The 15,442-nt window shown below is 25.9% G+C and overlaps 5 protein-coding genes across 5 annotated transcripts; 1 reads left to right on the top strand and 4 right to left on the bottom strand.

The window, feature by feature from the left end:
• Window positions 1-73: 73 nt before the first annotated feature.
• Window positions 74-2,034, bottom strand: T551_01289 (uncharacterized protein; the record flags this gene model as incomplete). Its single annotated transcript, XM_018373552.1, has 7 exons — window positions 74-503; window positions 547-760; window positions 803-1,097; window positions 1,143-1,454; window positions 1,497-1,637; window positions 1,684-1,905; window positions 1,954-2,034. 7 exons carry the CDS (start codon window positions 2,032-2,034, stop codon window positions 74-76), a joined length of 1,695 nt encoding a protein of 564 aa, XP_018230206.1.
• A 527-nt stretch (window positions 2,035-2,561) lies between these two features.
• T551_01288 (DNA-directed RNA polymerase I core subunit RPA190) lies at window positions 2,562-7,981 on the top strand (the record flags this gene model as incomplete). Its single annotated transcript, XM_018373551.1, has 9 exons — window positions 2,562-2,746; window positions 2,794-3,246; window positions 3,295-5,492; window positions 5,534-5,832; window positions 5,878-6,138; window positions 6,181-7,278; window positions 7,322-7,453; window positions 7,502-7,668; window positions 7,711-7,981. The coding sequence occupies 9 exons, from the start codon at window positions 2,562-2,564 to the stop codon at window positions 7,979-7,981; spliced, it is 5,064 nt and encodes a 1,687-aa protein (XP_018230205.1).
• A 780-nt stretch (window positions 7,982-8,761) lies between these two features.
• Window positions 8,762-10,197, bottom strand: T551_01287 (actin-1; the record flags this gene model as incomplete). The annotated part of the gene is made up of 7 exons (XM_018373550.1): window positions 8,762-8,894; window positions 8,940-9,036; window positions 9,084-9,244; window positions 9,290-9,918; window positions 9,971-10,059; window positions 10,106-10,141; window positions 10,191-10,197. The coding sequence occupies 7 exons, from the start codon at window positions 10,195-10,197 to the stop codon at window positions 8,762-8,764; spliced, it is 1,152 nt and encodes a 383-aa protein (XP_018230204.1).
• A 1,209-nt stretch (window positions 10,198-11,406) lies between these two features.
• T551_01286 (protein serine/threonine phosphatase) lies at window positions 11,407-13,165 on the bottom strand (the record flags this gene model as incomplete). The annotated part of the gene is made up of 8 exons (XM_018373549.1): window positions 11,407-11,436; window positions 11,479-11,793; window positions 11,840-12,026; window positions 12,068-12,299; window positions 12,345-12,444; window positions 12,485-12,603; window positions 12,644-12,860; window positions 12,902-13,165. 8 exons carry the CDS (start codon window positions 13,163-13,165, stop codon window positions 11,407-11,409), a joined length of 1,464 nt encoding a protein of 487 aa, XP_018230203.1.
• Window positions 13,166-13,325: 160 nt separating this feature from the next.
• Window positions 13,326-15,056, bottom strand: T551_01285 (uncharacterized protein; the record flags this gene model as incomplete). Its single annotated transcript, XM_018373548.1, has 1 exon — window positions 13,326-15,056. The coding sequence occupies one exon, from the start codon at window positions 15,054-15,056 to the stop codon at window positions 13,326-13,328; it is 1,731 nt and encodes a 576-aa protein (XP_018230202.1).
• Between the last annotated feature and the right edge of the window lie 386 nt (window positions 15,057-15,442).

The raw sequence follows: 15,442 nt of genomic DNA, 5'->3' as shown, positions 1-15,442 counted from the left end.
AATAATAATAGATTACATAAAATAATAAATTCTGTAAAATGATGTTATAAAAAAAACGTATATAAGAGCTCAATTATGATGCAAAATCATCTTGTTCTTTAATAGATTTAGCCATATTCCAAAATTCGTAGGCTTTTCCTTTTTCTAAGATATCTTTTACTGTTTTGTCATCAGAACAGTTTCTAAATTTCCAAGTTCGGAAGTTTCTATTACGTAATTCTCCTTCCCATACTAGTTCACATTTATTTTTAGAATAATTTACTGGTGTTTGTTCATCTTGTTTAATTAGTTGATTATTATATACTATAGTGGGTAAATTTGGTTCATTAGTCCAATCAATACGACGAAGCATTAAATCTTTAAAACGTTTAATACCTTTCGAGCCACCTTCAACTATAACTAAATTAAATTTTGGATGTAATATTGTTACTCCTGTAAGGCTATGTTGTTCCGCATTTTTGTTGATTTTAAATCTATGTTGCCCATGAGACAAATATTCAATTCTTTATATATTAAGAATGTATAGTTTCCTAAGAATTAAATTACCTAAAAACATTACAGTATATTCCACGTGATGCATTCTCTGCTTTTTTCATTTCTAGTTTTTGGCGCTTTTGATTAGGCGTTAGCTTTCTGATGCTATTTTCTTTTTCATGTTTTTCTTTTCTTTCTGCAACTTGACGTCGTACCATTGCTTCAATTCTTGTTGGATCTTTAATAGCTTCGCTAGTTAATACCTTCATAAGATTTGATAGTTTCACTAGATAAGTTATTTTAAGATACTTAAGAATAGATTATATACCTTTAGGTGGTTCTGGTTCTTCTAATCCTAACCTTTGTTTATCTTGTTTTATTCTTAGATCTTCCGCTCTTCTTTGCCGTCTTAGTTTTTGCCGTTCTCTTTCTGTTAACATGAGTGCTTTTGGAGGTGGCTGATTTTTTTCGAATGGAGGAGGTATTGGTATAGGATGTTGAATATAGAAAGAAATAATTGAATCTGGGGTATCGATTTTTGCAAGACCAATATCAAGATCGTTGTATGATTTGTTTGTTACAAGTCCTTCATCCCACCATTCAATATCTGGCGGAGGTTCTTTCTAATATAATATTTAATATGTAATATTTAAATTGATGTCAGTTACATAAAGAGCTTTATCAATATCTAGTTCTTCTTCTAGTCCAACTTTTTTTGCATTATCTGCAATTCTTTTTTTCAATTCTTCTAATCTAGCTTGAGCTTTAAGGGCATTTGCTTGTTCTATGTATTTTCCAGGTTCATTAAAAACAAGAGCTTTTTGATTTCTAAAACGATGGATATTGTAATTAGTTTTTGTTTTCATTCTAGGATCATAATAAATATTCATATATTTATTCATAAAATCGTCTGGTGGATTTCGCAAAATTTCCATTTGTTTTTTAGGTCGTGGTTGAGGTGGTGCTGATCGGAGATTTGCCTAATAGTATTAAATTTTATTAATATTTTTGAATTTTTTAACCATTGTTGTAGCAAATTTAGGGCGAATTTTATTCCTTTTATCACTTCCAGTTTTAGATGTATCTGTTAATAAAGATGGATGAACTCCAACAGAAAGACCACCCTTTCCTTGAAATTCATTGTCATCGTCCATTTCGTTAATCTTTAAATATATTGTTAGCAATATATAAAAATTTATTATTATTTACCTGCATACGTAGTTTCATTGTAGATTTATTGATTAAATCGTGTTCTCTAATTCTTCTTTGGATGTCTGATTTTATGGTATGTGCTGTAATTTCAGATGATTGATTATCAGAATGTATTTTCTTACATTGAGCTTTTTTCATTTTATTAATTTTTTCTAAAATACTTGCTCTTCCTTTCTGTATAATTTCTTCTCGTGTAAGACCATTAGAAATAGGTTTAAGCTAAACATAATAAATATAATAATATATGTGTTGGGCTATTTTCGTTACGTCATTATCAGATTTGAGTTTTTTTGTCTGTGTTTTTTCACTTGTTTCATCTAAAAGTCTTTTATGAATTGTATCAATCATTGGTTAATTTAAGTTTTCGAATTTATAATTTTTCGAAATTTAGAAAAATAAATTTATTTTGAAATGTAAATTGAAAATATGTTGTATGATTTAAGTTTTTTTTATTAATTAAAATTATTTTTTATTTCATCAAATTTGTTTATTTTTATAAAATAGACTTTCAAAGAAACGTAGATTTTTTGTTTCTATACAATCTTATTGACTAATTGTTTAGAAAGAAAAATAGATTTGAATTTTATACTTATTCTTTGATTTTCTAATAGAAAAAAAATCTTTTTAGTTATGGAAATATTAAAATCTTTATTTATCTATTTATCTATAAATAAATAGATAGATAATGAATTTTAAGGATTTAAGGTTAATTTTTTTGGTATTTTATAATATGTAAGTATAAATTTTAGTGTTTTTCGAAGTGTTATAAAATTATTAAATTATATATTTAAATAGATAAATTTAATATTTTACCAATACTGCAATGGGTTATAAGTGTTAAACGTTTTATTGCTGATTCTTCTTTATTGTTTATTATGAATATATCTCAACCGGTTAGTGCAGAAGTTTTTTCTGTAAATTTCGGTTTTTATACTTCTCAAGAAATAGAAAAAATATCAGTAAAACAAATTGTTAATCCTGTGATTTTTGATTATTTAGGTCATCCTTCAAAAGGTGGTCTTTATGATCTTGCTCTTGGTCCTGTAAATCGTTCAACACTGTGAGTAAATTATTTTAAAATGTTGATAGTTTTTTTACATATAAAAGTTGTTCAACTTGTCATTTGGATGAGCGTTATTGTCCAGGTCATTTTGGACACATTTCTCTTCCAATACCTACATATCATCCTTTGTTTTTATCTCAGTTATATAGGCTTTTAAGAGCAACTTGTTTGTATTGCTATCATTTTAAGCTTTCATCCTCTGTAGTGGACCTTTATTACTGTAAATTAAGACTTTTAGATGCTGGTCTTCTTTATGAAAGTCAAGAAATTGATAGAATTTATTCGAAGGACGATACTGAAGCTGATGATAGTAATTTTAAACATAATTTAAGTATTTTTAAAAGGAGAGAATCATATGTGCAAGAATGTCTTACAAAAAGTAATATTTTTTTGGGTGGATTAATGCAAAATAAATTAATTGATTCTGAAAAAAGAAACTTAATAAAAGAATTTTTAGAAAAAATTGTTTCTCGAAAGAAGTGTGACAATTGTTCATCGTTAGGATCTTAGTGTTTTTTTTTGTTTTCTTTTTTAATTATTGATAGAATATCGCCTAATTTTCGTAAAGATGGTTATGTAAAAATTTTTGAGCTCCCGCTTTCAAAAAAGCATCAGGAGCAGATGAATATTCTTGGAAAGGTTCGAATAAATGTGTTGTTAGAAACAAAAGAAAATATGGGTCAAAAATTGTCTAACGGTAATGATTCTTTAAAATATTCTCAAGATAATTTCAGAGATAAAAAGAGTATTAAGCAAGATCATTTTTTAAGTGAATCAGCAATTTATAAAACTTTTGAGGCCAGTAATCATCCTAGATATGTATTGCCAACAGAAATTCGTAATCATTTGCGACGTTTATTTGTTAATGAACAAAAAATAATGGCATTGTTATATAAAGGTTCATATAAATCAGATAATTTTTCTATAACTCCCGATTTTTTTTTTATAGATGTTATAGCTGTTCCTCCTACTAAATTTAGGCCGGCTTCTGTTGTTGCTACTGATATACATGAAAATGTCCAAAATGAATTACTTTCAAAAATACTTCAATCATGTCTTCGTATAAGAGAATTGAATGATTCTGCTTCAAGTTTAATTAATAATAAAGATTACTTCGAAAATAAAGATTATAATTTTGATATATTAATAAATGCATTTGTTCAATTACAGCATGATGTAAATAGCTTTATCGATAGTAATCGGAATCCTACCAACTTACCTCAAGGAAGACTTCCTCCACCAGGAATAAAACAGACTTTGGAGAAAAAAGAAGGCTTATTTAGGAAGCATATGATGGGGAAGCGTGTAAATTATGCTGCAAGAAGTGTTATTTCTCCTGATCCAAATATTGAAACTAATGAAATTGGTGTTCCACCTGTTTTTGCTATGAAATTAACATATCCTGAGCCAGTGACTCCTTATAATGTTGATTTATTAAGGCACGCTGTTATTAATGGTCCGGCAAAGTGGCCAGGGGCAATTCAGGTTCAATTGGAGGACGGACATATGATTTCATTGTTGAGGAAAACTTTTGAAGAAAGAGTTGCTATTGCAAATACGTTGTTAATTTCACAAACATATCGAGGAACAAATTCATCTTTTTTAAGGATCTCTTCAACGAATAAAAAAGTATTTAGACACCTTAGAGATAATGATATTCTTTTATTAAATCGTCAGCCGACTCTTCATAAACCATCTATAATGGCACATAAGGCACGTGTTCTTTCAGGAGAAAAAACTATAAGAATGCATTATGCTAATTGTAATACATATAATGCTGACTTTGATGGTGATGAAATGAATATGCATTTACCTCAGAATGAAAATGCTCGAACAGAAGCACTATTAATCGCTGATACAGATTCTCAGTATTTGGTTCCAACATCTGGTGCTCCACTTCGTGGATTAATACAAGATCATGTTGTTACAGGTGTTTGGATGACTAAAAAAGATACTTTTTTTACAAAAGAACAATATCAACAATTATTATATGGTCCTTTAAGACCTGAAGATAATGCTTCAAATGGTGGTAAGATATTAACGTTACTTCCTACAATACTTAAGCCTGCTGTTCTTTGGACTGGAAAACAAATTATTTCAACTGTTTTGTTGAATTTAAAGCCTAAAAATTATCCTGGATTAAATCTTATATCAAAAGCAAAAGTTAGTGGAGAATATTGGGGGATTCATACTCAAGAACAAATAATTTTATTTAAAGATGGGTATTTACTTTCCGGGGTTCTTGATAAATCACAATTTGGAGCTTCATCTTATGGTTTAGTACATTCAATTTATGAGGTATATGGATCATCTATTGCAGGAAAATTTCTCGGTGTACTGAGTAGATTATTTACTAAATATATTCAAATGAGAGGTTTTACGTGTGGTATAGATGATTTATGTTTGAATAGTGATGGCGATAATTGTAGAAAAGAATTAATTAATGATAAATCATTTTGTACTATGGAAGATCTCAAAAGTTATATCGGTTTATCTGGTTATGATAAATTAGATGATATTATTCTTAAAACTAAGTTAGAGCAAATTTATAGAGATGATGAAAAACTTCAAGGTTTAGATGTTATAATGAAAAATAAAATGAGCAATTTGACTTCTTCTATTATTAAAGAATGTATTCCTAAAGGGCTTTATATTAAGTTTCCATGGAATAATATGCAAATGATGACTGTTTCTAGTGCTAAGGGTAATAGTGTGAATGTTTCACAGATCTCTTGTCTTTTAGGTATAATTTTTTTTAAATGTTAAAAATATTAATATTTGAAGGACAACAAGAATTAGAAGGACGTAGAGTTCCTATAATGGTTAGTGGGAAAAGTTTACCTTCATTTAAACCATATGATATGAGTCCACGTGCTAGTGGATATATTTATGGGCGTTTTTTGACTGGAATTGGGCCTCAAGAATATTATTTCCATTGCATGGCTGGTAGAGAGGGACTTATTGATACTGCTGTAAAAACTAGTCGCTCAGGTTATCTTCAAAGATGTTTAATTAAACATCTTGAAGGAATTAGAGTACATTATGATGATACTGTTCGTGATTCTGATGGGAGTATAGTTCAGGTAAGTTAGTTTTGTTTTTTTCCGATTTTTTTTCATTTTATTTAGTTTCATTATGGAGAAGATTCTCTTGATGTTACAAAACAAAAGCATTTATTGGAATTCGATTTTTCAGTTATGAATTGTAGATCATTGGCTCGGAAATATCGCATTAAAACTATTTATAAATATCTCGATCATAAAAAAGCTGTTTTATATGCGAGAAAATCTATTAAAGATCCACTGAAATATGATCCTGTTCTTTCTAAATATAGCCCAAGTAGGTTTTTAGGAAGTATTTCTGAGAACTTTCAACAATCTATAGAAAATGTAGGTATTTGTCTTTATATTTTATTTTTTTAAAAAAAATAGTATATTAGTAAAGATCCACATAATTTTTTTCAGAAAAATAAAAACAATGAATTAATAAAAAATAATATTTCTAAAGATAGGTTTCGTTTTCTTATGTATATGAGGTATCAACAATCCCTAGTCTATCCTGGTGAGGCTGTAGGTGTCCTTGCTGGTCAGTCTATTGGTGAACCTTCTACTCAGATGACTCTCAATACATTTCACTTTGCTGGTTTTGGTGCTATGAATGTTACTCTTGGTGTTCCAAGATTAAGAGAGATAGTCTTAACAGCTGGTTTGAACATTAAGACGCCTACAATGACTTTTCGGATTTTAGATAAAATATCAGATTATGAGGCTGAAATGTTTGCAAAAAATATTAGTAAACTTATTTTATCTGACTTAGTTGACAAAATAATTGTTACAGAGTATATTTTAGTTAAGACCAGAGTTAAAAAATATGAGATTAAAATTCTATTTTTTTCGAAATCAGAATATAAGGAAGAATATAATTTAACGAGTTTTGAATTGAAAAAGGTTATGAAAATTTATTTTTTGAAAGAGTTAGATAAAATATTAAAAAAAGTGTTTAAAAAAAATAGTAAAAGAATAAACAAAGAGAATATTATTGGGAAAGATGATGCTACACCATATATTGGAAATACAAATTCTTTTCAAAATTCTGAAGGTCTACAAGATCAGGATGATTCTTTATCTGATAATATTATGAATGGAGTTGATAGTGATATTATATCTATGAAAACTACTTTTCAGTCTAAAAGGACGATTTATAATGATGATAGTGACAATGATGATTATGATGATGAGGATCATGATGATCGTGACGATAATGATAAACAAATTATTCAAGAAAAAAATAATAGTAGTCATAGTGATAATGATATTAATGATCAAAATGAGATTTATGATCTTGAGGTTTATTCAGACAGTGAAAGTTATGGAAATAATATTTTAGATAAATTTAAAATAAAGGAAAATAATAACGATTCTGTTATTCAAAATACTAAAATTTTAGAAAATACGTATTATACATGTTCAAATTGCACAAGATTTGAATTTGATAACATTAATGGAGAATGGTGTGAAATTGAGTTAGTTGTGAGTAGTTATGTTTACTTTTGTTTCCTTATTAAATATTTAGTATCCTTTTGATATGCCTAAGTTATTATTAGTTGGTTTTATAGAAATGGCTTGTCAGAAGACTGTAATACGAGAAATGGCTGGCATTTCAAAATGTTTTCGAATTCCACCAGAGTCGAAATGGGATACTTCAGTGAGTTATATTAAATGTTTTAATTACTGAGATAACTTATTATAAAAGCGTGTCTTATGTACAGATGGCGTTAACTTTAAAGGGATTTGGGAAGCTCAAGATATTGTATCTTTAAATACACTTTATTCTAATGATATTACGAGTGTTCTTCGTACATACGGTGTTGAAGCTGCTAGAAATGTAATAATAACTGAAATTTCTAAGTTGTTTAAAGCGTATGATTTATGATTATTTTTTATAAATAGTTAATTTTTTAGTTACGGTATAGTTGTTGATGTTAGACATCTCATTCTTATTTCTGATTATATGACAATTGATGGTTCATATAAAGCTTTTAATAGAACGTCTATATCTTCTAATGTTTCTCCTTTTTTGAAAATGAGTTATGAGACTTCATGTAATTTTCTTCAAGAAGCAACTTTGCACGGTGATACTGATCTCCTTAAAAATCCTAGTGCAAAGTTAGTTATGGGGAAAGTTGTAGATGTTGGTACTGGCTCATTTGATATTTTAATGCCTTTGTTATAATTTAATATGGGAATTAATATTGTGATTGGGTTTCTATGGTTTTGTTTTGTAATATGAGTTTTGGATTTGAATTATTTTATAGATTTTCAAATTATGTATTTTTATTTTTGAATATTTCAATATTGAAATCTTTATCAAATAATATATCATTTAGTTTAATTACATTAAAGAGCATTTTATTTTAATAGTAAAAAATAATGTTATTGTATTATTGATTTTTTTATTTTGTCTATATATTTTGGAATATTTATTTATTGTAACTGTTTATAAAAAGAATTTATATTAATACTTTAAGTTTTTATTAAAGTCATTTTTGATAATTTTTTGAAATTAAGTATTAATATTTTATTAGGTTTTATAGAATTCTAAATATTGTTTTATATATTAGTAGATTGATTTCAATTTATCTTTAATCTATAATTACTAAATTACTAGATACTTTTATTAATATAAATATCAGTTTTAAATTATATTTAGTTTTTTAATAGTTTTTGAATACTTAAATATATTTATTGAATGTTATTAATGAATTCATGTTTATAATACTGATACTGGGGCATGTATTTATGTAGTTATGAGTATTAAGTAGATAAATAATTAAGTTAAAAAAATAGTAAATTTTTATATATAAAAATGTTAAAAAAAAAATTATTTCTATGCATCTGAAAAAAGATTAAAATCTATTAGCATACATAGTAAAGGTACATAATGTAAATCTCACAAAACTAAAATGAGATTAAAGTATATCTTTAAGTATATATTTTAGAAGCACTAAAGCTGTTAATTTAAATTATGTCTTATGAATTTATATACTTTGCGATAAACAATGGACGGCCCACTTTCATCATATTCTTGCTTGCTAATCCACATTTGTTGGAAAGTCGATAAACTGGCAAGAATAGACCCTCCAATCCTATTTTTATTTAGTATTTATAAAACAAAATTATATATAAAATACCAGACAGAATACTTTCTCTCAGGTGGAGCGACTATTTTGACTTTCATTGAAGAGGGTGCAAGAGCTGTTATTTCCTTTTGCATACGATCCGCAATACCTAATATGATTGATAATAATTTTTTTATGTTTTTACTTTTAATTTACCTGGATACATTGTTGTTCCACCTGACATAACAATATTGGCATAAAGGTCTTTGCGAATATCGACGTCACACTTCATAATAGAATTGAATGTAGTTTCATGAATACCGCATGTTTCCAAGCCAAGTATAGATGGCTGAAAAAGAGCTTCTGGAGCACGGAAACTTTTGAAATTATTAAATTATTTTTTCGAAACAATTAATTATTACCGTTCATTACCAATAGTTATTACCTGACCATCAGGCAATTCATATGATTTTTCTAAGGTAGATGATGATGAGGCAGTTTGAATTTCTTGCTCAAAATCTAAAGCAACATAACAGAGCCTTTCTTTAATATCACGAACAATTTCGCGCTCTGCAGTGGTAGTATAATTGTAGCCACGCTCTGTTAAAATTTTCATAAGATAGTCTGTTAAGTCTCTTCCAGCAAGATTAAGACGGAAAATAGCATGTGGAAGTGCATATCCCTCATAAATGGGAACAGTATGTGTGACTCCATCTCCTGAATCAAGTACAATACCTGTAGTACGCCCCGAAGCATAAAGTGATAAAACAGCTTGAATTGCTACATAGAATGCAGGAGCATTAAATGTTTCGAACATTATTTGAGTCATTTTTTCTCTATTCGATTTCGGATTAAGAGGAGCTTCTGTAAGCAATGCAGGATGTTCTTCTGGTGCAACACGAAGTTCGTTGTAGAATGTATGATGCCAGATTTTTTCCATATCATCCCAATTACTAACAATTCCGTGCTCAATAGGATATTTTAAAGTTAAAATACCGCGTTTGGACTGCGCTTCATCGCCAACATACGAGTCCTTTTGGCCCATTCCTACCTTTTAATATAAGCTACTTGAATAATAATAAATTCAAATAAAAAAAATATACCATAATTCCCTGGTGACGTGGACGCCCAACAATAGAAGGAAAGACAGCTCTTGGTGCATCGTCACCCGCAAATCCTGCTTTACACATACCTTAACTACATTAGTATCATAATATATTCATTAAAGTACTTTATACCAGATCCATTGTCAATAACGAGTGCAGCTATTTCTTCTATAAAAATTTTAATATTTGTATTTTAAAATAAAAATTATTGTTTTACCTTCCATCTTTATAATATTTCAATGCAATCTATATAATCTGTTAAAAACGGCTATTAAGCTAGACTATAGGTGTTGAAATAATTAATGTTATTTTTTTCAGGGGACAGACTAGTGAAGTCAACAATAAATAGAAGACAAAGGGTAGGGTATGTGTTATAGGACACATTTTCCGTGGTTTAAAAGTTTTAATATATTAATTTAAATTAGTTCTTTTTAGTAATATTTATGTATTTAAAATATTTATGTATTTAAAATATTTATGTATTTAAAATATTTATGTATTTAAAATTTAAAGTTTTTATACTTTAATAAATAGGTGTTATATATATCTCAATTTTAATATCAAACATATTTTTATTATAAAATGTAAAATATAAAACGTATATATAATATATATGATATTATTATATAATCTAAATATTTTAAATGAATTTGATTTTTTTATGATCTAAGATGTTTTTTGAGTATTTTTAAAAAATATTAAAATGAAATTAAAATATAATTTATATTATAATTATTAATTTTTTTCGAAAACTTTTTTTGAATATTTTTAGTTATATTGTTTGTATATATATATATGTATATATTAATAAAAAATATAAATTATAATTTTTTTAGATTTTTAAAAATTTAAAAAGTTGTATTTTTTATATAAATTAACATATTTATAACAATATATGACATTATGAAAATTATATGGTTTTAAGTGAATATTAATTTAGTAAAATTGGAAATATTTTGTGTTTTATTTTATTAATAATTTTATATAGTTACTAAGTTTGAATTATTTTATGATTAGTTAATACTAATAATTATATTAGTAAAAAATATTTAATTTATAAATTATTTGATTTTTTTATGAAATTGAAAATAGAAATAACATTTGATGAATATTTTTATTGTTTTTATTAAACATAATAAATTTTAAAAAATAAAATATTAAATGTCAAATTCAATTATTCTTAAAATCGTAAAATATTAATAATAAAATGATATTTTAAGATAACATCTAAACATAATTAAAATAAAATTATTTTAAATTGTATTTAGTATTTTCATTTGAATTAAAATTTACTTTGGAAAAATATTATTTTAATTTATTTTAATAAGAATTAAAAATATATTTAGTATAAATAATTGCTTAGATATATATAATTTAACTTTTTATATTCAAAAAAAGTTAGATTACAATTATTATGAATCATTAATATGAATTTAAAGAATAGATATTAAACCAGTTGCATACTATAAATGTTAAAATAATTTGCAATTATATAATAACTTAACCTTCATAGGTGGTACATTGGGATGAGCAACAGCATCGAAAGTTTTAAATTCCAGTTCTAAGTTACAACCTATTCGAATATATGCTCCCTTGTTTCCCTGTGTATCACAATAATTAGGAGCAGAAAATACTGTAATACAATGACCATTATGTTCTATTTCATAACCATTAGGCTTGACTTCATGACTTCTAATAATAGCTTTTAAATTATTGGTTTCTATAAATTTTTTGGTAACATCTGGACCAAATTGTAAACCTACACCTCTTTTACTAGGACCACGGCCTGGTAAAGGTTGAGGATCTGTCCAAAGAATTTCCTTTGTAGTCATTATAGAATAATATTATGTACATAAGTCTACTTACCATCATTAAACCTGTATTTCCAGGTTGTTTCTTAGAAATTCTATCTATTTTTTTTATATCATCCAACGTAATATTATCATCTGAAAAAAGACCACCATGAAGCACTAAATATGTCCTACCTATTAATGTTGCAAGAGGTAAACAGTTAAAAGATTCTGAGAATAACTTAAAAGTACGTTCCGTATATCTTTTAAAAATTAATTAGAAATAAAAGAAATATATTCCAACTTTGCTTTGCATTCTCCTTCAAATCCATATATTTTATTCATATCATCAGTTTCATGGTTTCCTCTATTAAGGAAAATGCCAGTAGGGTATAACCATTTGAAAGCGTAAAGTAAAAGGACTACTTCTGTTGACCATGAACCTCGATCAACAAAGTCCCCATTAAATAAATAACAATTAGATTCCGAAGGTTGTCCATTTAATCTAAATATTTCAAGTAGATCAAAATATTGTCCTAATATAATAAATTGATATAATAAATTGATAATAAAAGAAATACCATGTACATCTCCGCAAATTGTAAGAATATGATTAGATTTTATATCTATTTCCATCATTGTTGGTTCTGAACTAAGGATTTTTTTGACTGCAATTATTATCTGATATATTTAAAATATGTGTATATTTGTAAAAACTTACTTGATAAACATATTTTAGATGAATTTTTTTTCCATTAGAAAATCTTGAAATCATATCATTTATAAATTCTAAAGTCATATTGTCTCCTAATGGTTTTCCATCATAATCATCTTTTATAACTAAGATATCAGTAGAATTATTTATTAGTGTTAGTGTTACCAATAGCATCAAAATCAATTCCTTCTGTAGCAGAAGGCTCTTCTCCTACATTAATAGCTTTTTCAAATTCTATTCTACGAACTATTTTTTCGCATTCAATAGCTTTTCGTCTAGTTTCATAGTCATTAGGAATATGTTTTATTATAGTACGGTAATCTTTTAACGCATCAGAGTAGCATAAAGTGGCTGTATACGCTATTGCTCGTCTATAATATGCCTATTTTCTTTATTAAAAAGCTAATTATTGGAAAAAAATACTTTTAAGTAAGATGGATCGATAGAAATGGCTTTAGATGCATCTTCAATAGCTAGTCTGTATGATTCGAGATTTATATATGCATAAGCTCTATTAGTAAAATAAACTGCCTTAGTTGGGTCTAATTCTATAGCTTGAGAATAAAGTTTTATTGCTTCGGAAAATGATTTTTCTAATAAAAGTTTGTTGCCTTGATTCTTTAATTGCAGTGCTCGTTTGGTATTTTCTGAGGATATTTGTGAAAAAATTGCGGATAAATTTGACATTTTCTAAGATATAATAAAGTAATTAATTTCAAAAATGCTGAATAATTTTAATTTAAGATAGTTTTCGGAGATATGGATATTATATTTTAATGTACATATTTAATATATTTTTATTAAAAATATTTGTAAAATTAATAATAAGGATGACATTTTCATATTTCTATAATGAAATAACGTTTTCTTTCCCTATTTTGTTTTGTTTGGCTTTATACAATTCACTTCTATGTTTTCGACGTTCTTCTAATCGTTTTGCTGCTGCTTCTTTTCTAGTTATTGATTCAAATAAGTTAGGAAATGACTTTGTTGTGGATTGAGATCCTTTTTTTGTTTCATTAGTTATCTCTTTAAGTTGTCGAAAGTTGCTAAGAGATCGAGACATATCATCTATAATTAATTTTGAATTATATTCTTTATTTGGAGTATCTTTTGCAAAATTATTTAAATTAGCTATTTCATAACTTATTTTACTTCCAGAATACGGTTTTAAAGAATTTTGATTGATGTTTTTGTTTTTTATTTTTATATGAGACATATCATTAAGTATAAAAATAGTGTTTGAATTTTTGTATTTTCCTTGATGATATAAATAAATACTATATATATTTGGTGATTGTCTACCTTTTTTTTCTAATTCATACTGATTTATATCTATATCAATGTTTAAGTTTTTAGAAATTTCATTTTTAGATAAATAATGTTGATTGTTTAATGATTTAAAATCAGATACTTTTTTTTTTTCTGATTCTTCTAATTGAGTAATTTCATTTGGATTTAAAAATATTGGATGAGTATATGATTTTTTTATTAATTGTGATTTATTTTTTTGTATGTTAACTAAATTTTCTTTAATATTTAACAAATCGCCTTCTAAAGAGTCGTTTATTAATTTTTTATTTTTTTCAGGTTCTTCTATAAATAAATTATTCTTAGTATTTTTTTTAGAAAATGTTGAACTTATTTTAGATAGTTTATATAACTGTTTTTCTAAATAAGAACATCTAGATTTCCAAAATTGGACTTCATTTTCAAGATCTCTTTTAATAACATTTAATGTTTCAAATTTGGTCTTCCAGTATTTAAAAGACATAGAATTCTTTAGATCAATTGTAATATCAAATTCTGATGAATTACTTTTTAGAGAATTATGAGTAGTTTCTTGTTCCTCGCAAATTTCTGAAACTAGGAATTTGAGTTTTTGATTATTCTGACTAAGTGAATCAATTTGTTGACAAATTATATTTGTTAACTTTTTGGAATTTAATACAACAGTTTCAGAATCATTAGAACTTTTGATATTTAAATATGTCTGATCTGTTTTAAAGCTTTGTAATTTGGGTATATATGGACTAGGAAAATTTCCAGGGAATTTTTTAGAAAGATTTGTTTCTTTTCCTGAACAATAAAGATCGTTGATATGATTTGAATTTTCATAAAAAGAAACTGTTTTACGTATACTGTTTGATTTTGGAGTTTTAAGTATACTATTTTGTTGATTTTGAGTGACAGTTTTAGAGACAGAAATTTGAACATTTTTTTTAAATTCCTTATTGATATCTTTTTCAATCTTCATTAGATCATTTTTCTCATCCTCGGTTATCTTTAGTATGTTAATTTTCGGGTTAGGTGTATTGGAATTAGTTTTTATAGTGGAATTAAATTGATTTTTATAAAGAAAAGAGTTGACATTATTTTTAAAATATGATATTTTTTCTGGATATTTTATATGAAAAAAATGGTTTTTAAAAGCTTGAAAAACCCAAGTTGTTGCTGATGGTGTTTTTGGTATTTCATTTGATAACGTGGAATGAGTTTGATTATTGTTTGGTTGATAAGTTTGATTTTCTTTAGTACTATCTTTGTTATATGTTTTAGTATTCCAATAAAAAATCATGATTTCTTAAAAAAATAGAAAATAATTTAAAGAGCCATAATCATTAATTTTTATGATTTTTAACAATTCTTTGCTATGTATATTTCACAATATTTAAACAAAGATAAAAATATCGTATAGTTAAAAAATAGTATTAGAATAAAAATATTAAATTTGTGAATTATTTGATAATAATAATATTGTTTAAATTTGTGATAGATATATAATTTAAAATGTATATATTTTGAAATATAATTATGTGTTTTGAATGTTTGTAATATACAATATTATTTTGAAAATGTGTATTAAAAATATTGTATTTATATATATATATATATATTGAATATAAATATTTTGTTGTTTATGAAGCATAGTAGGTTACTAATATATATGTATATGCTTGTATA

The sequence above is a fragment of the Pneumocystis jirovecii genome, assembly GCF_001477535.1.
Source record: "Pneumocystis jirovecii RU7 chromosome Unknown supercont1.5, whole genome shotgun sequence".
Taxonomy (NCBI): Eukaryota; Fungi; Ascomycota; class Pneumocystomycetes; order Pneumocystales; family Pneumocystaceae; genus Pneumocystis; species Pneumocystis jirovecii.
The sequence above is the reverse complement of the archived record's forward strand: the minus strand, read 5'-3'. Positions and strand labels throughout refer to the sequence as shown.